Source organism: Anas platyrhynchos, chromosome 6, assembly GCF_047663525.1.
Source record: "Anas platyrhynchos isolate ZD024472 breed Pekin duck chromosome 6, IASCAAS_PekinDuck_T2T, whole genome shotgun sequence".
Classification (NCBI taxonomy): Eukaryota; Metazoa; Chordata; class Aves; order Anseriformes; family Anatidae; genus Anas; species Anas platyrhynchos.
The window spans coordinates 28,067,957-28,091,410 of NC_092592.1; the positions used below are offsets into that span (position 1 = coordinate 28,067,957).

At 43.3% G+C, this 23,454-nt stretch overlaps 1 protein-coding gene across 6 annotated transcripts in view; it reads left to right on the forward strand.

Annotated features, from left to right (window-relative positions):
* CNNM2 (cyclin and CBS domain divalent metal cation transport mediator 2) overlaps positions 1–23,454 on the forward strand; it is a 113,718-nt gene that overhangs the window by 42,303 nt on the left and 47,961 nt on the right. The window contains exon 2 of one of the 6 annotated variants that reach the window (XM_072039753.1): positions 20,594–21,154. The exons of 4 other annotated variants lie outside the window; for them this stretch is intronic. In XM_072039753.1, coding sequence (XP_071895854.1) covers positions 20,594–20,751 — 158 coding nt within the window. In that variant the 3' untranslated portion in view covers positions 20,752–21,154. Of the gene's footprint in view, positions 1–14,086; positions 15,359–20,593; positions 21,155–23,454 lie in introns of those variants that run through there. One more of the 6 variants, XM_072039756.1, reaches the window with a different exon arrangement.

The following is a 23,454-nucleotide window of genomic DNA, read 5'->3' on the forward strand; positions in this document are numbered from 1 at the left end:
CCCACTTTCTCTTCCATGCAGGTGGTCCCTGCATGACTAAGTCTGAGATATTAAACCTAAAGTGAGCTATTCACTTTCTCTTCAGGGTTAACTTTCTGCAAATCTACTGTCCTGAGCTGGGAGAGGGGCTGGAGAAGAGCCAGGGTGTGAGGGCAACTTAAGGATGGGTGCTAGTGACATAGTGTCAAGTATCTAGGCATGGGAAAAGCCAGTGCTGTGCTGCTATTGTGTGCAACAGCCCACAGCCGTTCTGTCAATGTGTATGTTAGCCTTTTTAATAGTCTTACTAGCATTGTTTTATGTAGCTTATATCAAGCCTGAACTGCTGCCAGGCTCCCTGCAAGTTCCCGGCATCCCTGCAGAGGTCCCGGTACTGCAACGGAAGAATTTGCTCTTAGTTCTGCTGGCCAGCTTGCTTGGTATTTGATCACGAAAGACCTCTGTGATTTTAGCTTTTGTAATGGCTTGACACCTTTTCATCATAAACACTGCATGGGAGATGAGGTTGGAGGGAAAGCCACAGATCCCAGAAGCAGGATGTAGTCTCTAGTACAGCTCTATTTCCCTATCAGCCTCCTCAAACCCTGCACAGTGTTTTGTTAGTTGTTTTCTCAAGCTTTGCTCCAGCCAAATGTTGCACATCTGCAGCTGCTAATACCGTTCTTGGTGTGCCTTACTACTGGGGGCTTCAATCCATTGTGCCAGCATGTGTGCTGTCACACCTGCTGTACAAGAGGAAGCTGCCACAGCTTCTAATTCCGAAGTTGAGCTGGGTATGGTCTCTCAGGGGACCTGTTTTTGCTCTTTACACTGTGCTCTGCATGATGTGGGAGCACCCTGATGTGACGTGTCCCATGCTGGTTATAATTATTGATGCCAGGCTTCTGGCTGTGTTCTTTGATCATTGATATCTCCTCCTCTTCTCTCTCCTCATCTTCATCTGCCATTGAAAATAAAAGCTGCCTGCAGACACTTTCAACTTGTTAATTAAATGCAGAAAACCTGGTGGCTTGGGCAGAAGTAGCTTTGCTGTTGTTGCTTTAATAGGGATGGCTGCACCCTGTATCAGGAGCTGTTGGTTTGCATCTGATGGACTTGGAGCACCAAGAGTTGTCTTGCTGTGAGCAAGATAAAAACCCTCTGCTGGTGTGAAACTGCTCCTGCTGCTTGTTCGCCTTGAGCTTCCAATGGCTTTAAGTGTGTAACCTCTCTAAGATACAACTGTTCTGTTGCAACCGTGATTATTTTTGTTTAAAAACAGTTATTTTTAAGGTGGAAGTCTACATTTGGACTTCTATCAGCAGATAGGTTTATATCCTGTTCATGTTTAAAGGTCTTCATGATTCAGATTGTTCTTAGGCCTGGTTAGGTATGACTGCAATTATCTCTGCATTTGTTTTTCTCCATAAGAATATGCTGAAGTCCTGTACACATGTGCAGGGCTGTGTACATCCCCATTGCACCCTTTCTGCCTGCAGGTACCTGTGGCTTCGGGCCTTTCTGAAACAGAAGCAGCTTCCTTGTAGTTAGTAGCCTTCGGTTGATTTCCTTGAATCCCTCCTCTTCTAAGTTTTATACTGAGTGATAAAGGTAAATGCTATGCCAAGACAGTCTCATCCACACCATGCATGCACAAGGTTATTTCCCACCTTGATGCTTTTGACCTTGCTACCAGTTCATGTTCCTTACCTTCTCTGCTGGAAAAGAGCCTGAGCAATGCTTTCTTTGTTACTTTTTTCCACGTCACTGACTTTTATAGACCTGCAGAAGCCATAATGAGCCTGGAGGTGGTTATTCATTTGAACTGCTCATCCTGATGGTACAGTGCAAGCAAAGAATATGATCGGGGAGAAACTGAACCAGCAAAACCGAGTCACCAGCTGACCATAGGAAAAGGCTGTTTGTGTCAGGTTCCTGTTCCTTGTTCTTACCACATTTGAATCCTTCTTTTTTTTTCTTTTTTTGTTCTCTTCTGATATAGGCTGTACCGTGAAGGTTGTTTGACAGTGCAGAACAGTGACACTCTGTCCAGGACAGAATAAGGAACAGCGTATAATGGAAGCCTGAAGCAGCAGAGGAAGCTCTAAATGGCAGACTGCACCTTGAAATAGCTGTGCCAGAGGAACGGGGTGTCCCTATATTTATCTTCCTTAGGCAAGCAGTAAAAGGCTTAAAATGCCACTCACGAACATTCAAGCTGTGTATTAGGAAAAAGTGATGGTAGAGCAATCAAATAAGTTGATTAGGGAAATTTTGGACAGCACTGGGAGGTGAGGATGCTCAAAGGATGAGTTCAGAGAGAAGATTGAAATTGTATTTGCCTACTTAAATCATTTTCTCTTTGTCATTGCTGACCTCAGGTAGGGGCAGGCATTAAAGGGGTGGTTTTTGTTGTTGTTGATTATTTTTATAATAAACTAGTCTACTAGTTTATTATAAAAATAAACTAGCCCTTCTATTTGCTAATGATGCATATTTTCCCCCTGTGAGGAATTTCCCCTGAAAATGATGAGTCTTTAAGATGTTTAACAAACGCTGTTTATTTTGTCTCTGAGACTAAACTCAGAGTGTAGGAAGGCTGTTATATTGTTTAAAGAGCAAGAGCACAGTTTACCTGATGATGCTCTGGTGAGATCAGCTTAATTCTCTGCATTGCAACTGTTTCTATAGCCATAATTACAAAACAGTTTGTTTAAAAAACACCAGAAAAACAGGGCTACTTTAGGAAAGCATTTAGGAAGGCAGGATTCAGATGTAATACAAAGTGACAGAGCTGTCTTAGCCTGCAGCTTACATAGTATCTGCTGTTGTACACTTCTGTACTGGACAGCTTGACTGCCTTGTTAATCTATTTTATTACCTTTGAATGTGGACTTGCTTGTTTCCTTCTTCTTCTCCCTCTTTTTTTTTTTTTATATTTTTTTCCAGATTTTTTAATAAAGTTAGTGTTAGTTAATCGTATGCCTTAAGTTAAAAAATCTTCATCCTGATAAGCCATGATTTCTTTTCAATGTCTTCCTGGAGGACTTCAGTACTTACTGTGCCTTAAAGCACAGAAGCCATGGACGTAACACAATAGTTGGGGGCAGTCAAACACAACGAGGTTTAGCTGTGCATTGTTTGACAGAAGGTGGGCTATTTTTATACCAGCAGTTACAGACAGAGCTGAGCTGACTTTCCTTGGGCTAATCTTAAAACCCCAAAATGTAGGCGAGCCCAGTGCAGATATTTTCATGACTGCCTTGGGCCTGAAGCTAGCGCATCCAATCTTCTTGTGTTATTCTACTCCTGTACTTGGGCGAATAAGCTGCAGGGTCTTGTAGATCTGTCCTACATTGCATTGTCTCTGTGCTGCAGCCTGTGTTCTGCTTTAGACATGCTCTTCGAATGCACCCAATTGATTTTTCTTGCAGCATATCAGATTGATGACTGAAATAGCATTATAGGGATTGTCTCTTAGCTGCAGGCAGGGAATGCTAGTGATTCCAGCATGGACAAGGCCCTGGGCAACCAGGGTGGGTGATATCCCTGTCTGAGCCATTCTATGCTTCTGTGATTTTCCCCTTGTCTTAGATCTTACTGCCTCTTTTCCTCAAGATTCGGTGTTTTTACATTGGTTTTGGATGCACTTCAAAGTGAGGGTTACATTCTGTCAAGTTTAATGTTCAGCTGTTGGTTTGGGTCTCAAAAGGATCATCTTCTGCTTCCCATCTTGAGGGAGTGACCCATCTTGTGGGTGTTACCAGGTGTATTTGTCTCTTGGCACCATCTGTGTATTTCCAGGGTGATGGCTGGTAGCTTTAAAACCAAGAAAGCTCTTGCTGTTCTCTTCTGCTGTGTATTCTTTTCCCAGGGGTAAGTATAGCCAGGGCAGCCCAAATTGCGTCTCCTCTTCTATCTGGAAACACTGTTCTTGTGAAAGTTGACACTGAATGTTTTATCTGGGTATTCTGAAGAAACAGTACCCTATTTCCGTCTAGATGTCTGCTCACAAGGTAATTCTTGTGTGCTGTGCTCTTTGTGCCATTATTGCTTACCTTCTCTAACATTGTCACTGAGTTGTATGGATGATCGCAGGGTGCTTTGACCTCTGTTGAGCAGATTTTGCCTTACCTTTGGATTTTGAATGTGTTCTTTATAGTAATTCTGCAGCCAGGATGTTATTTCATCCTCTGGCAGCGCCTCCAAGCATTATGTAAGCTTCTCCTAGTGTCAGAGGAACATGGGCACTGAAAGCAAAACTGAGGTCTCAGATGCATGTAAATGAAAGAAGATGCTTGGCCTCTGCACAAGCTAGGTTGTGTTTCGGTGGGAAAACTTGCTTTGGACCAGATAAGTTCTGTTATCTCTTGGGCTGTTCCTGAGTCAGTGTTGGACCATGGGACCATTTTTCAGGCAGTTCACAGCTCACCACAGCTTACCTTTCAGTATCGGCATGCATCTGTGCTCTCCTCATTTTGTGTGCAGGGTCATACACCTATAACCAAGCTAACCTCTGAATGTGACCTTGCCGTGCCTCAAGTCCTGCACGCAGGATGTTTTAGTGAGAATACCAAGCTCCAAAGATGTCTGAAGCAGATTGGTTTCAGTGACTAGCCTGATGAAAATATATATAGATTGGATTGTGACCAAACTCCTCATTCTGGTCATTCCATTTCCTGGAGAAGTAGGTTAGAAGTAGGCTGGGATGAATGTGTCCCTTGTCCAGTTCTTCCCCTCCTCTGCAGAGAGGAACTCTGTTTGAGGGGGAGGCCATGGGATTGCTGGAGCTTGTTAACTTTCTGGGGGGAGGATCTGACCTCACTGCTAGCTCATCTTGGAAAAAAATCTCTCCAGTAAATGTAGTGGCCCTCTGGAGGAAATTCAGTTTTGCTTTACTGTCTAGAACTGTGCTGGGGTTGTGGCTCTGCATCCCTTCTGCTGAGTAAGCTCAGGATAAGTAAACTCTTAAGTAGAAACCTGTGTGCAGGAGCTGCAGCAGCCCTTGTTGGATATTGCTGGGAAGAAGAACACTCCACATCTCCCCCATCCTCCCTACAGATGGTCTTCTCTTCAGCAATGCAGAGAACAGCAGTGCTGTCCTGGAAGGCTGCTTGCTTTTCTTCCCCGCTCCGTTGGTGACAGTTTGCAGTTTGCCATCAGACGTGCTGACAGAGACCTGGTGGCCAAAATGTTTTCCCTTGCTCCTGTATTAATCAGCTGTAAGTCGTGGCTTGCAGCCACAGCCCCTTCTCCGTTTGAATAGCTTGCAGCTTTCAGGGAGGGAGAGCTCAACGAGAAATAAAAACACTGTTACAGAGGGAAAAGGGTGGAAAGAAATTCCTCAGCTTCCTGTTGCCTTAAGGTTTGTGGCCTGGTCCTGTAAGCCTCCGAAGATGAATGTTCTGCATCTGCTGAGTCCCTCTGGAGGGGAGCAGAAGACGAGCCAGCAGCCAGTTTCTTTCCAGGGTGACTGGTGCCTTGTTTTGGGAGCTCTGCAGTGTCCCACAGGGTGCAGCACCCATATGGCTTCCCTGCTGGAGCAAGCCTGAAGCCCGTGGTGAGGGTGCCCTGGCTACAGGTGGGCCTCTGGATCGAAAAGGAGTGTTGATTTATTTTTTTTAATGTCTACTGTGCCTTAGTTTCCAACTAATTACTTTCTCTGTATTGTGATGGTGGTTAGCTGAGAGTCAGGAGCCCATTCCAACCTCTGCTTGAAGCTTCCTAGCCTTGGAGTTAGTTGCATGGGTTCTGTGCTGCAGTTTCCAAGCTGCAAAATAAAAATGATCCTTGCTGTCAAAGGCCCTTTATTTTATCTGGTGCCATTTGTTTTTGTCATGCAAAAACCAAATCACTTCAGTCTGAATGAAATATAGGAGATAAACAACACAGATAGCAACATAATTAAGGTCTTAGACTAGGTAGAAAGAAAACTTCTAAATGTTACCGAGATGCAATTTGAAAAGTCTTTTTTTTTTTTTTTTTTTTTTTTAAATCTCACTCCTTGTTGTCTTAGTGTGTCTGACCAAATGCTGCTGGTCAGAGTGCAGATACAGGGATCAGGAGAGGTTACTGAAACTGTGAGATCCAGGCTGGCAGAATCGTGATCCTCTAGTGCTCAGGTACGCCTGGTGCCACGGCTTGGCCCCTTCCCTGGTAGGGGAGATGCTGTGCTCTCTGTAGTGACAGGTCCCTGGGGTTGAAATTTTGCATGCAGGGAAAGACAGCCTGGAAAGACAGGCCAGGCCGTGTTCTGCTGCTGTTTTACCTTCATTTGGGTATGGGAGTTCAGAATTGTCTTGAAAAGGCTTGGAGGGCCGTCAACATAATGGCAGCTGCGTGGGATGTCAAGAGGAGAGCACTGTGTTTAAAGCTCGATCTGGTGAATATCCGAGTGCAATTGCTATTGTCAACCTCCCTGGAATGCATAATTGATAGGAACAGCACCTTATACTTCAGGGTTAGCAGTTTCCATTTCTCTGTGGTGTTGTGTAGCCGTCCTGTGACAGTCTCTGTAACCGTACAGTGTGATAACGTGTCATGTTTTGAATTCCTCCCTCATTAGAGGTGCTCAGGCTTGCTTTGTGCAAGAATGTACGTTTGAATGCCTTCGTGCCCTGCTCAGGATGTGATGGGCTCTGTGATTATGCCCAGGGCTGCACTTGGCTGGCCTCTGGAGGAATAGCACAACCGTGGGCCTACTGCCCTGTTAGGGGAGTAGGAGCGTGTGCCCCAGGAGGAGGTGCTGATGCAGACACCTGAACTCTTTGGCCTGGCAGTTCTCATTCTCTATAGATGTCCCTAATTATGCCCCGATGACCATAACGTGAAAAGGCTATGTAATCATTTGGTCCTGGGTCTGCACCTTACTGACTGAAGTTAAGGCACTGTTATGGTAGAAACTTGTCCAAGCTGGAGGCTGTCTGGGTTGCGATCCCACCTGCCGAGGCTTTGGGGAAGTTGCTCATCCTCGAGCTTTCAAGAGGAAAGGGAAAACATGGAAGCAGAATTTCCACTGAGTGTTTCATAGGGCTCAAAGTGCTTTTTGTAAAGCAGCTCTAAAAAGAACGCTGATAGATCTGGGTGCCTGAGGCTGGTGAGTGGTGCTGGGGTGGAGCTGAGCCTGCCCACTGACCCAGCCCAGGAAGCAATTCTCCTGCTGCTCTGGGCTCTTTGTCGGAGCTTTCAGTAAGAGCAGTGTTGGAGGCACCTTTAACACTTAAACCCTTAACTTAAGGGAAAAAGCCTGCACACTAATTGCATTTACTGATATACCTCAGCAATAACTATGTTAGAGGCCCTGCTTTCTCCGTCTTCAGAACACAAAATGGCCCCAGACTGCCTCAGTTCAGCCTCAGGGACTCAAGCAGAGGAAAGTGCGCTGCCAGTTTCTGAAATTTCATACTCCGTTGATGTCCTTAGAAAGACCCTTAGGTCAGTGGTCACCCACTCAATACACCAGCCAAATAAAAGCTGATTGCGTTAAGGGAAGGCTCTGTTATTAAAGGGCTAAGAGCAGACCAGGAGGGTTTCTTGGAAATGTGCTTTAAACTGTTCTGGTAGTAACCTGCCTTCTCAGGACTCTTCAGGCCTAAAGCGTAGCATGGTATTCTGAGAAAATGAAGGAAATTTGGCAGTGCTGAATGCTGGTACGTGGAACTCTCTCTGGGTATCTTTTTGATCATATTAAAGGGGTAGGATTTTTCAGTCAGCATGGTACATCTTAAGCCTTAATTGGCAGAAAAAATTCAATCTTGTTACAAAAATAAAAATAGCTAAAATAGCTATTTTGAGGGATCCTGCATGTTTCTTCTGCTCCAGGTAGCGTGATGCTCTCTGATATTTTGAATATACAGTGAATTTTTGTAATGGGAGGATTGAAGAAGATTCAGTTTACTGTGGAAGCGAGTCCACAGTCTGATAAGTGGCTGGTAAGAGAGGGGATAGAGAGCAGGTTATTGCCTGCAGGAAATATTTGCTTGGATGGCATCCCAAAAAGATGCTCAACCTTCTCCTATTCAGGATAAATAGTCTAGTGAAGTAACTGGAAGGGATTTTATAAGGGCTAGAAGAAAAGCCCGAAGGTGTTCTTGGTAGCTGTTTTGGTTCATCACATTTTGCTGGTTCACTGACCATGTAACTACTCAGTTATTCCCCAGCTCACAAACAAGTTTTTATATTTATAAAATATTTCTACATATCTACACAGTTGCTTCTTACCACTGCTCCAAGCTTTGGTATTTGTCTTGCCCACCTACCGCCCTGCTGTAACACAGAATTATTTTGGACAGCTTGCTACATCAGATGGTACCTCATCACCCCTTTTCAGAGACTGCAGCTAGTTTTTTTTTTCTGTATGCTCAGCCTGTTTTTCTGTTTTTTACCCTCATCCTTTAAGGAATCTTTAAACATGTGTGGGCCAAAAAAATTGCACAATAAATATGTGACCTGTTCGTGATAGCCTTACTTTCCTGTATGGACAGCTTCCCCTCTCAATAACAGCCTCTTCTGGTTAGTTTTGATAGGTCTGAGGCAGAAACTCGCTGTTTTTCTGTGCAGAGTCCTGGTAGGATGGGGCTGCTTGCTAATAAACAGCCCAGCTGGGCTGTGAAGTTGAGACATGCTCTGGAGAAAGGAATCAATGGTGTGCATTTAACAGTGTTAGAGATCACTTTCCTTTACCAAATATCTCGTACCTCTTCTGACTGCTGCATCTTTTAGGAGGAGGATGAAGCCCTTTCTGCTCTGAAGGGCTAATGCATTTGAGCTGTGAATAGTAAATTCTGGGGATTACTGGATGGGTTTAATCCTACTACTCAACCCAATCATCTCTAATCTTATTACAGCGCTCAGCTGATTAAAAGGAATGGTGATTCCGGTGGGGATACAGCTTTCCCTAACCTGTTTGCAGGCCCTCGTGGGCACCATGTTATAAGCTGCCCTATGCTCCTGTGAGGTGCTGAGTGATTCTCTCCTTTGCTCTGTGTCTTACTTAGTTGAAGCTTTCAAGGACTTGGTGTGTTAGCATTGCTAATAATAGTATTTGTCCGGCATACTGCTTGGATTTAATCTTCCTCCTTTCCTCTAGTAATATCCTTGTTAATTGGAATATGTTCCTGTGTTCTGTTTTGTGTGTTTAAAACCCTTATAAAGGGAAAAAGGGAATGTGTGTGTTTGTCATGGAGTGGGAGCTTGTTGGCTCTCCTGAAATCAATACATCTAGAAGATTAACATATTTAAGTAGCAAAAGAAACACTGATTGTGCTTACTCTCCTATTCTATTACTAATGACCCTCAGGCATAACTTTTCTGATTAGTTTCTGTGCCCCATCCCTTTATCTCAGGAGAGTCCCAGCAGTCAATAATGCAGTGGCAGTGGGGGTGACAACTTCTTAATGTTAGGTGTGACAACGTTCATTGGCCAAATACAAATGTCACTTGGATAGGCTATCAGCTTGCAATCACTTAGGTACTCTGAAGATACACCAAAGCCTTTCGTGTTTCCTGGAACTTCTCACAAAAGCTTGGTGAATGCTGCTCAGTCTGTGCTAAGATAAATTGGCATCACTGCATGGAACAGGAGGAAGAGCATGGGTCTGGAGTAGAAGACAGTTGCCCAGGATGATGATAAACCAGTTGTAAAGCAGGAACAGAGCTCAGATCCCTAGATTCCTGCCCTTTGATCTAATTGCTGGACTGTCCCTCTTCATTTTTTACAACGATTGCTAGTACGAAACCAGCTTTGAGTCACTGTAATCCTGCAGAGCTCATCTGTTTGGGAATTTTAACTATGACTGACGTCCACTCCCCACTTCATTTCCCAAAAAGCTCATGGAATTGCACATTCCAGTCTTTGCTTCCTGCGAGCCGCCTGGCTGTGGGGAGCACTGTGCTGCTTGTCCCCAGCCCTCTGGGAACAGGGAAAGCCTATTCCTTGAGTCAGAGCTTCTCTGGGATTATGGAAAAGTTGAACTGTGAGGTATGACCATCTCTGTTGATGCAAGGGAAAAAAAAATACATTTTTTTTTAACAAAACAAAACTGAAAATCTCCCAGGAGTCAGTACTGTATATCAGTACTAGGTATTGCACTATTTCTGCTGTGTTCCTGCAGTGCTCTGCCACCTTTTGGCCCTACCAAGACTCTTCATTTCAGTTTTACGAGCAGAGACTAGCAGAAAGGCATTAAGCATGCTTTCAAGGTAGACAGAGTTGAAACCGAACCTTTTCTGTCCTTCCTTTTCACCCACAGGAACATAGCCTTTGAGGAGTTAAACAAATGTCTGCTTCATTCACCAAAACCTCTGCTGAAGAGCGACCAGACGTGTTGAATGCTATCTTCTCATCTCTCTCTCAAACTTAGATGTTTTCAGCAGTGTTGTAAATCATTACCACCTTCTTCACACCACCATTATGCATTACCTCTATTCTTTTTTGGAAGTGGGCTATGGATGTCTGTAAGTCTGTGAGTACCGTGCATCCTATGCCCTCTGCAGCAGCGTATTGTTGGGCCTGCTTTTTCCCTCATCTCAATCCAGATGGACACTGAATTGCATCAGTCACTGTGTCTGCCCAGGAGTTGTATCCATCTTTTTGTGTGTATGTACACAGAGTACATGATCTTGTATGTACACTGACTATGTCTTCACGGAGAATTAAAGATGTATTTAGCATGTTAAAAACCAATTAATTGTAAGTTACCACTCTCTTCCACCTTACAGACTAATGCACCAAGGCCTTGAGGAACAGCATGGTGCAACTATTCTTCTGGCTGATAAAGAAGCATCACTCTTTGATATATTTCCTTGCTGTAATAACTAACTTGTTCTGTGCAGTGGTAGCACGATGGAGAAGCTTCTGGTAAAGTACACATTAGGGCATTGCAGCTGAAATCCTAAGTTCAGAAGTGACCCTTCCTATATGAACAGTGTCTGTTGTGTTTGAACTTGGAGTTCTCAATTTCAGTGAGAGACCAGTAGAAGACAGGCATTTTTATTTCTCTTTTGCAAGCCTTAGAGGAGCATCCTGGACAACTTTACTATTTCCGTGTACCTTAGAAGATTGCATTAATCAAAGGATTTGATCCAGGTCTGAACTTTTTGCCAAATGCTAATTGGCGGGCACTTTGGAGTAGTGATGGCAGTGAGCTGTGGCCCACTGGTGTTTCACCATTGTTTCTCCCAGAGGCTGACGTAAAATTAACCAAGGAAGTGAGAATGAGGGCAACGTGCTTGGGAGAGAAGGGGGAATTATGCAAGAACCTGGCAGATTTTCTAGAGCAGAGGGATCAAACTAAGGAGCTTTACCAACACGCAGTAGTGTCAGGGTTGCTGACCCCTGCCAAGATATATGCCAAGTCTGTGGCTGCCTGGCTGCCTGTAGTGTTGTTCTGATGGACTTTTCTATATGAAGCAATTTTTCATTAAAGGATATTTGTGTTGCCTTCAGAGCAGGCTGTGTAAATATATTTAAAAAAAAAAAATCTTTGATGTTGTTCTTAAGTAGGATTTGTGTTTGTGATACATATTCACGTGTTCAAGTAGCGGTAGCTATCTTAGACTACTGAATGATGTGAGGTCTCTATACCTCCTGCTGAAGATCTAAATCATCCACTGAATTTGCAGAGGTGAGTGGTTCTCTGCTCAAAAACAGAATTTCTTTGAAGTGGTAAAGTAACTTCTGATGACCATAACGTTATAAGTGGGTATGCAGAGGAATATGGAGAGGCTGTGTATCTCTGTTTCTGAATTTTAATGGCCAAATGAAATAAATTGTGAATTGAAAAAGCGGGGTAAAAAAAGTAAGATAACTCTATCCATGAATAAAAGAGCAGGAGTGAGATGATGATATCAGCTAGTTCTAAGAGCTGATTATCATATGCTTCAGACAAGTTCACTTCCTTCACTGCAGACAATACCTCCTTCTTGATTGAGTTGTTTTGAAATGCAAATCATGTTCAGATGAATTTACTCATTTAAAAACTGTATTCAATATAGTTAAAACAGATTATTAAAATAACCTTAAATGCTGTCATCTTTTGCTTGTAAATTTGGGTTCACTTTCTCTCTAACTAGTTTGATACAAATTGTATGTATGTTTAAATAAAAACTACTGTTTCATAACACAAGAAAAAAATGGGAGGAATAATATATGGTTAGCTTATTCCTTAAACAAATGTGGATGGTGTTATCGTTGAACCAGCATGCCCAAACGGTGGTGTCAGGAAAGAAACCAACCCAGGAGACTGGGATGGGGCAGGGCTGCTTAGCATGGTTGTCCCTGCTGCTAAATGTGAAACCACAGCCAGAGGGGCTGCCAGTAGTTTTAAAGATCAAGGGGTTTTTATGCTACCCCGCCTAGAAGCAAATATGTATCTGTAGCACAGCAACTTCTTTTCTATTGAAGAGTTTTATCTGTGTTTCTTCGGTTTGAGGAGGATGGAGTTTCAATTCCTGGAGCTCTTAACAGGAATTTTAAGTTGCATATCTTCATTCCCCCATCTGAACTCCAATCTGATTATAGAGGCTGATGCCTTGTGAACTGCGGAAGCCAGAAACCCATGCTTTATAGTCTCTGAAAGAAGTTCTGAAATCCCAGCTTTCAAACATTATGAAGTATTAATCTCAAGTTGTCACAATTCACGGGGTGTCTGCTAAAATCCAGTTCTGCCTGAACTGGAGAGCAAAAGGGGAACAAGATGTTTTGTAAGATGTCCTTATTTTCAGGTCTCTCTTTTTGTCACAACCTGAAAAACTTCAGGGAAATGCTTTTCAGGCTCATTTACTTTTCTAAGTGTTTGTCCTAGCTCTCTGAGGAGACCTTTCTAGACAACCTCTTTTGTTAACTTTTCCCCTTTGCTGTTCCAAGGGCTCCCGTGGGAGGGTGCACATGGAAACTGCTGTTTCGTACTGTTGTGCCTGCTTTCTGCGTGTTTTGGTTTTCAGCTAGCTAGAGAGGAATGTTGGAGAGTGATTGGAGAGCATGTGATTGTAATGTGTGGGACTTTGAGGAATATTTTTGCTCAATGCACGCTTACATCTTGCCCATGAGAGATTTTAGCCTTCTTAACTGTAGACATCCAGATGTGATACTGACAATATGACACCCAGATGACCTCAAAGCAAAAAGCCAATGCTGATGTTCTTAGGCATCCCTTCTTTATCCTGTTTTATCTTTTGGATAAAACAAACCTGTGTTATCTTTTGGAGTCTCAGCTTGTAAATTTGGGGTGCTTGGGGTTAGAATAATGTGTTATAACAGCCTCTGGTGGCTTGGTTGTTCCACGGAAGCTGATGTTTAAGCAGAACCCTGTTTTTCCTTGCTACATATTGAATAAATGACACGTAGGAGGCCCATAAGGACTGCAGTTCTGCTGTCACACATGTAGTTCTCTCCTCACCTTTAAGAAACCTGTAAGCTCTTTTCTTTGCTCTTTATCTGCTGCCTCTCCATTCAAAACTATTCAGTCTACATGCTGAAAAAGAAGTTAAAGTACCCAGAGACAAAAGCATAAGTGCTCTTATTTTCTTTTCTTTCCTGGTGTGACCCAAAGCAACACGCCTGCAGGCTCAAGTTCTTCTCCTATTCCTTTTTCTGAGTGCTGTCAGACCCATTCTGCTCTGCTTTGTAACGGAGGAGGAATGCGTAGGGGTCAGTTACTGTGTCCCAGCTGAGGAGCAGGGGACTTCCAGCGCTGGGAACATAGCTTCTTTAACCGCTGTAGTGCGGTCCTTTGTAATCATCTAATTAAACTCATTGCAAGTAAGTACATAGTGGGATTTTGACATGGAAGACTGATGTAACAAAATGGCCAAATAAGCACCAATTCCTGTGGTCAGTTGCATATATTTAACTAGGCAAAGGATATTCTATTAGCAGGAAAAAAAAATACGTTCATATTATTGAAACAGTGTCAGGGTTTTCTCTCTATTCCAACTTGAGGAGAAATCTACTGATCCCATGCCTGTTCTTTTTTTCTGCTGAGATAGCTGTATCCAAAACACTGATGGGCTTGCGGGGAGTGCTTGATTTCTTTCAAATGTATACCTGTGCAGTGAGTCAGCGTAGCTTATGTGCAAAAATGGTCCCATCTTTATATCTTATTTTCAGTGAAACAAAGACTTGAAAGATTTTGGAACATCATTCATGACTGAAGATGGCACTGAAAACCACGCTGATAAGAATGCTTACTGCTGAAAGCCTGGATTGTAACATTGGATTACAATCTCACTGATATCCTTGTTTAGGTGTTTTGGAAATGTTGCACAACTAATAACTCAAATTCAGTGATGAAAACTCCTTTTTCAATTTCACTGAAAAATCTGCAACTCCAAACCCTTGCCACTCTACTGAAATTCCTTATTTTTGTAGTATAAATGGGGAGGGAAGTAGAAGGCAACTGCTAGCATAGCTTTCCAGAAAATCTGTAATATTCCCCAGATGTATGAAAATGACAGATCCCGTCAGCAGTATGAAAACATTAGCCAATAAAATGGGATTAAAGTTAATTTAAAACAGGGTCCTGTAATTAGGAAATTCCTGCAAAGTTGCATGAACTTGTCATCGTAACATCTTCAGGCTACATGCGTGGTTTGACAGCCCTGCTGGGACAGAATTTGAAGTTGTTAAGCTTCACTAAAGCACTTGTTTTTCTGACAGCTCAACAAATTATGTCTATAAAAGGCAGCCTGTAAAGATAAATGTTCTGGACCATTGGTGCCTGTTCTTGTTCTGCTTGGTGCTGTTCTGTTGCCCACCTGTTGTATGGGCCCTGCTTGAAACTCCTTCCCCTTTAGGGGTGGAAGGGGGTAAAGGGCAGAGCTTTTATACTTTGAGGTTCCCTTTGGATCCGAGGAGACAGCTCTGCAAGCAAGGCCTCTGTCAGTTGGGAAGGACTGTTAGACTATTGTCCGGTTTCTTTCTCTAGGTGGAGTTGGAAGGATATCAAAGGGAGAAAGAAAAATCATGAGATGTAAGCATCCTTCCATAAATGTATTTTCATAAACCTCCTGCAACTGGAGTTAGAGTGTACTCACCTAGAAAATCCTTTTAGTGGGCAATGTTGTTAATTTATTTCTCCTCTCAATATTATTAAGAGTTCTTACAAAGAAATAAAAAGCCCGAGGTTAGTAGTGATAAATTCTTTTCAAAGAAACCTCAGTGAAGTAAAAATATCTTTCAGAGCTGCAGTAGGGCCCTCACTGCTAAAATTAAGGTCTTAACTCAGCTTTAGCAGAGCAGAAAGCATTCTGTAAAAGCTCTTTTGAGTAAGAAGATCAATGCCAAATGCATTATTGGACTTCATGAGCTGTTTGAATCTTTAAGGCGTTCTGGAAGGGAAAAGTGTAATGCAAGGTTAATTAAAATTATTCCAGAAAGTGCTGTCTTCCTGAAACGTGTTCATTGTGTTCCTCAGGCTCCCTTTAAACCACCTAATGCTTTACTTCCTAAGGTATGAAACGGATTGCATGGGTTTCTATTTATGGGGTGCAGGGAAGGTGTGCTGAAAGTTTCCGTATGATTTATGATGGGTTCAGGACGTACATTTCAAATATCCGTGCAGGGATGTATTCTGTAACGGTGCTGCCAGCTTTTGGCACAAGAGGTGGGGGCTGGAGGCCTCTGTGTAGTCAACATGCAGATAACCAACCTTAATTATTCTGTGATTGAATAATGGTCTAGAGGGCATGCAAGTGTCACCCTATCCCGATTCCTGTATCTAGACCCTTTGAGGGAATAAAGATGCTGTTTTGAATCTACTTCACCTATTTTTGGGGTAGGAGATGATGACCCAAGTCTCAAGCTTGGACTCTGGAGCTCCTACCTTTTATCAGGACGCCTCTCTTGACTATGAGTGACATAGGAAGCCTGCCCCACTAACTTGTTGTGCTCTTTTGTGCCAATATTATCATCTGCGGAGCTGTACAGTGAGCAGAACTGGGTTAAAAAGATCTCCCTCTATAATGATTATTTATAAGCATGATCAGTTCCCCTTGTCACCCGCCAGCCCTCAGTGCCAGTACAGCAGGAGCCTGTGGCAAGGGCCTGGGGGGGTGGAAGCCGTGTGGAGGAGTGTCCCTGCGGCCAGTCTCAGCTCCTCTTGCCAGGAAAGCTAACGCACAGCATTCTTGTTTCTCGTTAAATGGCATTGCCTTCATCGACACCTGTCACTGCATGATCCTTCTGAATTTTAAAACACAAATCCTGGCCATCAGAGCTAAAGGATGAGGGCTGTTGGATCAAAGATAGGCGCAAACTCTTGCAGCTTCTGCAATGATACAGCCCTGCGGGAGACAATCGAAGTGTCAGTACGTGTTATGCTGTGTCTTCAGCAGCGGGACATGTCACTCTTGAACATCTTGGAAGAGCTGAGCTGGTGTATTAGATGGTGATGGGTCATGCACATATGTTGGTCACTGGCCTAGATTTCTGGAACTGACTTCTGCTCCCTCTCACACCTCTTCCTTAGATAAATTCACCTAAAGCTGAATTGCTTTTTCTTCAATAAAAATTAGATTTACACAAGTTGACTGGTGACGTGACAGAATCACAGAATTAAATCATAGACTATCCTGGCTTGGAAGGGACCCACAAGGTTCATCAAGTCCAGCTCCTGAGCTGAGGACTTGATGCATAAGTGTGCACCTGGCATCCCTGTGAAGGAAATTCTGTGTCTCAGTGGAGAAACTCAAGTGTAAGTATGATTTGGTTGGGATTAGGATATATAAAAGGAACATTCAGAGAAAATAATAAGGGCATGGGGAAGTGTAAATAAGATCTTGAGTTTCTCTGAAAGAAAGTGGAGGTTGTCACACCATATTTTTCCTTCATGAAGGTCTAGAACAAGTGGACAATGTGAGCAGTACCAAATGGCTAGGACCTTATGGTTTTCACTCAGGAATTTTATAGGGATTCACAGCCAAAATATCCAAACCACTGACAAAAATGTATAATTACTCGCTGAAAGTTCCCTTGGGTACCAGAAGATTAAAACGTTTTAAGCGTGGCTCCTCTTGCTGCATCCGAGGTCTGCCCCTGGCAGCCTGCACTAGCTAGGCCCATTGCTGGGTGGTGTCAGGGGGATTTCACAGAGCTGCTCACAAGCAGCAAATTGCAGTGGGATGAAAGGGAATCCTAATGCAGCTATGTAAGAGTCAGAGGTAAAGACTAAGCGATCAGTTTTCTCAATGAAGGGAGGTTGAAGGGAAGTTTCCTTATCTCTAATCACGAGCAGGAAAAACCAGAATCTTGACAGAAGTGCCGATCTTTGTGGTTGTATTTTACAAGCCGTCAGATTAAATCAATTGAGGAAAGATCGAGAGTATCCTGAGGTGCTGGGCTCGAACCATGCAGGAATGTGGAGATGTCCCCTAGAGCGTGCAGCTCCTGTTTTACCAGGCCATGGCGGAGCAGCCAGAAACCAAAGAAACGTGGATCTCAGTGCAGCGGTACATCGGAGCTGAGAGAGTTGAGCTCTGGAGTTACTAGAAAGATAGGTATGGTAGAGAATTAGGATTTCGGCATGGTACATACTTAGAGATACTTGGAAGCAGCCCAGTTTCAGAGGAGAGTTCAGGCTTAACCTGTGATGGTGCTACGGTGCGGCAAATCCCAGTGCCACCTGCACTTTGTCTGGGAGGGCACATCTTCAGGCTGCGGTCAGTGTGTAGACCCTGGAACTTGCCTTGTTTAGTCCAGCTAAACAAAGGCAAAGAGTCAATATATTTGTTCTGTGTAAGGAATAAGAAGGCTAAGCGTGAGAAAGGGAGAAGAGCCACCTAAGGTGAAGGACAGGACTAGAACAAGTTGGGGTGAACTGTCTACGACTGGATTTATAGTGGAAGTGGGAGGAAGGTTTCTTCACCATTACAGCTGTCAGGTCTGGACTGGCATGCCAGCCAGTCACAGGAACAAGAGCACAGCAAGATGGTGCTTGATGGTGCTTATAAAAGGGATCGTAAAACAATTTGTCTGCTGTGAATGCCACAGAATAGCTTTTGCAATCCTGCTGCTATGTGAGAAGTTATTAGCTGTAAATAAATCAGTCTTTACAGCGATGTTATTACCTTAGAAAACAGAGAGTGGAAATTAATTCCTTTTAGTTAAGGGGTGAGCTGCATACCCAGTTAAACCTCCCAGACAAACACAACATCATTAGCGCTATGCTCGGCTGCTTATTCGCTTGTGACATTTGTGATTAAATGCTTAGGAAGACAGGGCTCATTTAGTGTTCCCTGGTGGGCATTTGGTTCAGGCATTACGGATTTGGGTTGAAAAGCAGCTGTTGACCGACACTGAATTTGGATACGTTGGAGAAGGAAAAGCTGATCACAAGCAGTGGTTAAGAGCAGAGTGGAGGAACAGGGTAAGGTCCTACAGCTCCTACCAAGGAGAAGCTGGGAAATACTCTCACTTCTGATTTATTACCTGCCCATAAATTCCTAGGTAGGAACAACCTTGCATTTTTAGCCAGCATCCTGCCTAGGTGAGTATACTGTCATCTGTAATTAACCCTAAAAACCCTTCTAAAACAGGTGCAAGAGCCTTTTAAGAGGCAGAGGTGCTTCTGCCACTGTGTTGATCACAATATGTGATAAATACAACTCTGAAGTAGGGGGTTCTTGAATCACTGTTTGCGTTGCCTCTGCCTAACATTGGGCATTCTGCCTGGGCACGTGAGCATCCATCCTATCTTGTGATTCTTAATAAATCTTTGTTCTTAGAGAGGTATGTGGCAGTGGGTGTCATGATATGATTCTGATTGTCTGAATAAAGTGTTGCTTTTTTGTTTTCATAGGCTTTGAGTTCACCTGATATCTTTATCAGTGCTTTTAGTCCAATTTCCTGCAGAAAGGCACTCTGCTGATCTCATCCCTTTCCCCTCCTTTATCAGCTTCTGTCCAATAATTCGTGACACTTTGTTTTCTCAAAATTGGCAGGTGAAAAAGGGCTACAAAACGTAAAATTTGTATACGTGTTTGGGGAAATTTGAGGCGAGGAGTACGTCGGGGGAAAAAAAAAAACAACACCTGCACACAAAAACCTAGTGTTCCCTTGGAGTGAAGGCAGCACCATCCACTTCATTATGCATCCAATCAATTTGTTTTGCTCCATGGCCTGGGAGCTCATCTTATCGGCTGTCAGATCAGTGCACACATTTCCGAGCCAGCCATGGCATGTGCTGTTCCTTGCCCGTTGCTGAAGGATTTAAGAATGACCTGAGAATATTGATTGGGAATATAGATCGGAAAGCTCTGTAAGGGAGCGGGAGGGGAAATGAAATAGAAAATACCAGAGGCAAGAAGTGTGGGAAGGTGTTATATGGAAATGTGCCTGGTTTTCCACAGAGTCATGTTTCATTAGGTCTGGCAGATCTGGAATGGATCATATGAAGAAAGGGAAATAGTAATGTCTATGTAGTACTCTGAAAAATGGCTAAATAATCTGAAAATGGACTAAATTTCCTTTGGGTTAGAAAGGTATAATCTTCTATGTGCAAAGAGTCTATCTATCATTAAGATTAATGCATTGGGTTATTTTGTTTTGTTTTTTCTACTTTTGTTTTGTTTTTAAATGGGGGGACTTAGATTACAGCATAGGCATAAAACCACATAATATCCCAGTTCTGTTGATCTGTAAGAACTGGGATAAAATTGGGGCAAACAAAAGGAGGTAAGACAGAGCTGGGCAGAGAATCTAGGTGCTGCAAAACATTCAACTACAACATATTTGGGGAATTTAAATTAAATGGATTTTTGTATTTTATACGCACAGTATTGCTTGCTTAAGTGCAGTGGCTCAAATGAAAGAGTTTCTTTATTTTCTCTCAATTAAAAAGAAAAAAAAAATACATGTTCCCTGATTGAAACTGTCTGCTTGTGATACAGAGAAAGCTGTGCTGAGCTCTGTAGTTGCATAGCTCTTTGTGCTGAATGAAACCACAGAAATTACCATCTTATTAATATCAGCTCTTAAGTCCAGCAGGGTTATTTATCTGCCTTTACTTCCTTCTACCCTGACTTGTGTTGCTGAAACCTTTTGAAGGCAGTGGTAGGCTGTAATGTTACTACCAGAATACCAGGGGATGTAAATCTAGTTTTATACCTTACTAGGTTGTGATGTTTTTAGATCTTTAAAACTGAGCAGGGTTATTTCTGAGCAAGGATAATCTCAGAGCTGTGGGGGTAGAGTGGGCACTTTTTATCTCATTTTCCTCTGAGTACAGGATCAGAACTTTAGCCAGTGCTGACGTTGCAGGCACAATGCTGATAGAGATATTCTTTCCTGCTATTGAAACTGAAATCCTGATTGTAATTTTTAGGCATTTCTGTTAATCCTAACCACGTGCTAATCTCATTTTGATCCTCATTTTCTTCTGTAGTTCCAGTAGATAACGTTCTTATTTCCACTCTATAATAACATGTTGCACAACCTAGCCAGGCACTGTTCAGGAATCTGCTTCTTTTTATGCAAATATTGAGAGCAATACTAATAGGAGGATGTAAGCTGAGATTTTCAAGAGTGCTTAAGTGCCTGTGATGCTCTGATATGTAACCAGGTAGAGAAGTCTGAAAGGGTTTTCCTCCACTACTTTCTGAAATTCATTTTTCTCTAAAGGTCTTAAGCTCAACACTTCAAAAGCCTTGGCCATAATTATTCTGTTTGGACGGTCTGTACGTGCATCTAAGGACAAAGTTTCACCAATCAAGAGCAAAAAGATTTCAGTAGTCATGGGATGCTATGATGAAGTGCTCATCACAAATCTGTGCAGCTGAGAGTAATGAAATTAAGAAGCAGCTGGTGAAACGCACCATAGATTGAATTTGCTGCTAATAATTATGAGCCTGTTTGAGCCAAGTGCTTTTTCCCTTCACGCATGCCTTGGGAAGTGCCAAACCAATGAATTATTCTCCTTACCAAGAGCAAAGGGTAACTTCTACTACTGTATTTTCTGTTCAGTGTGTTTTTATTGGATGTAAAACAGTCACAGAGAAAGTAATAGAAATACCACACATGACTGAGGAAAAGGAATCTGCAGACTTTATTGCACTCATCCAATTACTGACATCGCAGCCCCGTGTGTAAATCTTTGGACGCATGCTGGCTTCTTGAGAGGTTTCTCGGTTGCCTCCCATAGGAATTGCCAGACAAGGTCATACCCAAGGTCTGTTCAATCTGTGTCCCATCTTCGGAACTAACAAAGACCAAATGCTTCAGGAAAATGCAGAGCAAGGATTTGTATATATTAGGACCCATCTTCCCAGTAGCTCCCATCCTGGTCTGTGGTAGAGAAGGCTGGACGTACAAAACCTTGTGCTCTCTCCCTGTTTTATACCCAAGAAACCGTCTGGATGAGAAGGCAGGAACATAGCCGATCACCTGGCTCCTCTTGGTGGCTCAGCATGAGCTCTTTTAAGTTGTTTTAAGTTTGTTTTTTTCCTGAAGGGGTATTTTGGATGGTGGTACAGTGCCATCTGTAGGGAACTAGTTAAAGGAGCACAGAAAGGCATAAACTGGAGTGGCTGTGTAGGTATATGGGATAGTAAAGAGTATGTCCCACTGCTTCCCACTCAGCCTTTACACCACATCCACACTTGGGTTTTAGTGGGAATAAACCCCACTCATATCCTCAGCTAGTGCTCGGTGTTACTCATTACCCCAGGATACCCTTTACTTAAAAGTCCAACAGCAACCTGAGCTAAAACCAAAAAGAGGCCAGGAGCTGAAGAATTGATAAATGAGACTGAATGTTCTGAACACTTGGGATTTTGCTAACAAATCCTTTGCACGGATGATATAAATGATATGCTGGATGATACGCAAAGAGATAGATAACTCTGCTGCCTGGGTGCCAGTGATAACTAGCAAGGGAAAATAACTCCTCTGGGAGCCCCTCTGTATCCACTAGTCACAGATTAGCACACGGGGTTATGTACCAAATGTCCCCCAAGTGGCCATGCTGTGCTGGTGGTACCGGCGGTGGCAGTGCTGCTGTTGCTGAGCCTGAACGCAGCCCGCTCGATGCCTGGAGTCACCTTGCAGGTTTGTGCTGAGTGGGCATCTAAGGGCCGTGGGGAAGTATTTGAGGTCTGTAATAATCCACGGAAGAAAGTTTCCACCTGGTGCTGCTGGGACAAATATAGAAGATGCTAAATAAAGAGGAATGTAAGCTGAGATCATCTGCAACAGAGGAAATGAAGAATTGCTTTGCAACCACGTACAGAGCTTCTCTTTTGACAATATCAAGGAAGGTTAAGACAGTACTTCCCAGACAAGGTGTCACATATTTTTTAACTTTTGTAGTTTATTGTCTTTGCATATTAGGTTCTAAAAACACACATCTCATATCACCTGTATCGCGCAGATTTACTATTAACAAGAAGTACTTTTCAGGGAAGCCCTCCAAACTCCTGACCAGGGCACATGGAGCTTTGATACAGAGGCACACTTGATTCCTGCCCTTTGCCCACCAGACCTGTACCGAGCTGGCACGTTTTGTTGTCATGAGATGTTGTTGTCCCTCAGTAAAGGTGACCAGACAGTAGGTGGGAGCTCTTTGAGTAGGAACGGAGAGCTCTTTCTGTCGATGGAAGTCTACTCATGCTTTGATTTGGTTTCACTGGGGAAAGAGGAAGACTAAACTTCCAGGGGAAAAAACCTAAAATTTTCAGTTGCTCTCTTGATACTTGAGATTACCCAGAAATTACTTCTCTGGCATAGGCTCCTGTAATACTGTTAACTCAAAACTTTGCATTACTGAAATCTTGGTATTGAGCAGTCACGGGTAGGCGAGCCTTGCTGTGGTGGCTTTGTTTTTTTGCCTTAGTTAAAATAAAGGGCTTAGAAATGCTAGTTTAGGACATCAGTGATACTGTTTTTTCATGACCTATCTCTCAAAGTTGGGGCCAAACCCACAATTAGATACTTGATTGCATGTATTCTGTTTTTTTTTTAAAAGCCAGCTTTCAAGTTGATTTGGGATCTGCATGGGAAAGTGCGTTTTCTTCTCCTTCACCAAATCAGACCTACCAATTTCCTTGTTGATGGGATGTTTTATAAATTAGTGCTTTTTAGCAGGCAGGGTCAGGAAAGGGTCAGCTTGGGTTTACAGTGGAAACTCGGTGTCAGTCGCCGCTCTGGAGCGACCGCCGTTTCTCCCTGATGGGATTCGAGGCGTGTAGGATCGCGGTGGGTCAGGGAGTGCGTTCCCCTGCCTTGTGGCACAGCGTGTCTCACCGGGGGATCGGCATGGGACAGGCTGCAAGGTGAAGGTGCACATGCACAGGGTGGAGTCCTCTGCTGGAAGGTCACCCACATCTTTTTGGGAACCTGCGTGACCACTGGGAGCAAACCGGCCCCAAGGTCCGGAGCCTCGCCACCTAAGGAGACGGGGAAAACAGGTAGCGCACCCTGACGCAAGCAGTGCAAGGCTAAATGGCTGTGAATGGAACAACTTACCGGCAACATTTTCCATTTGC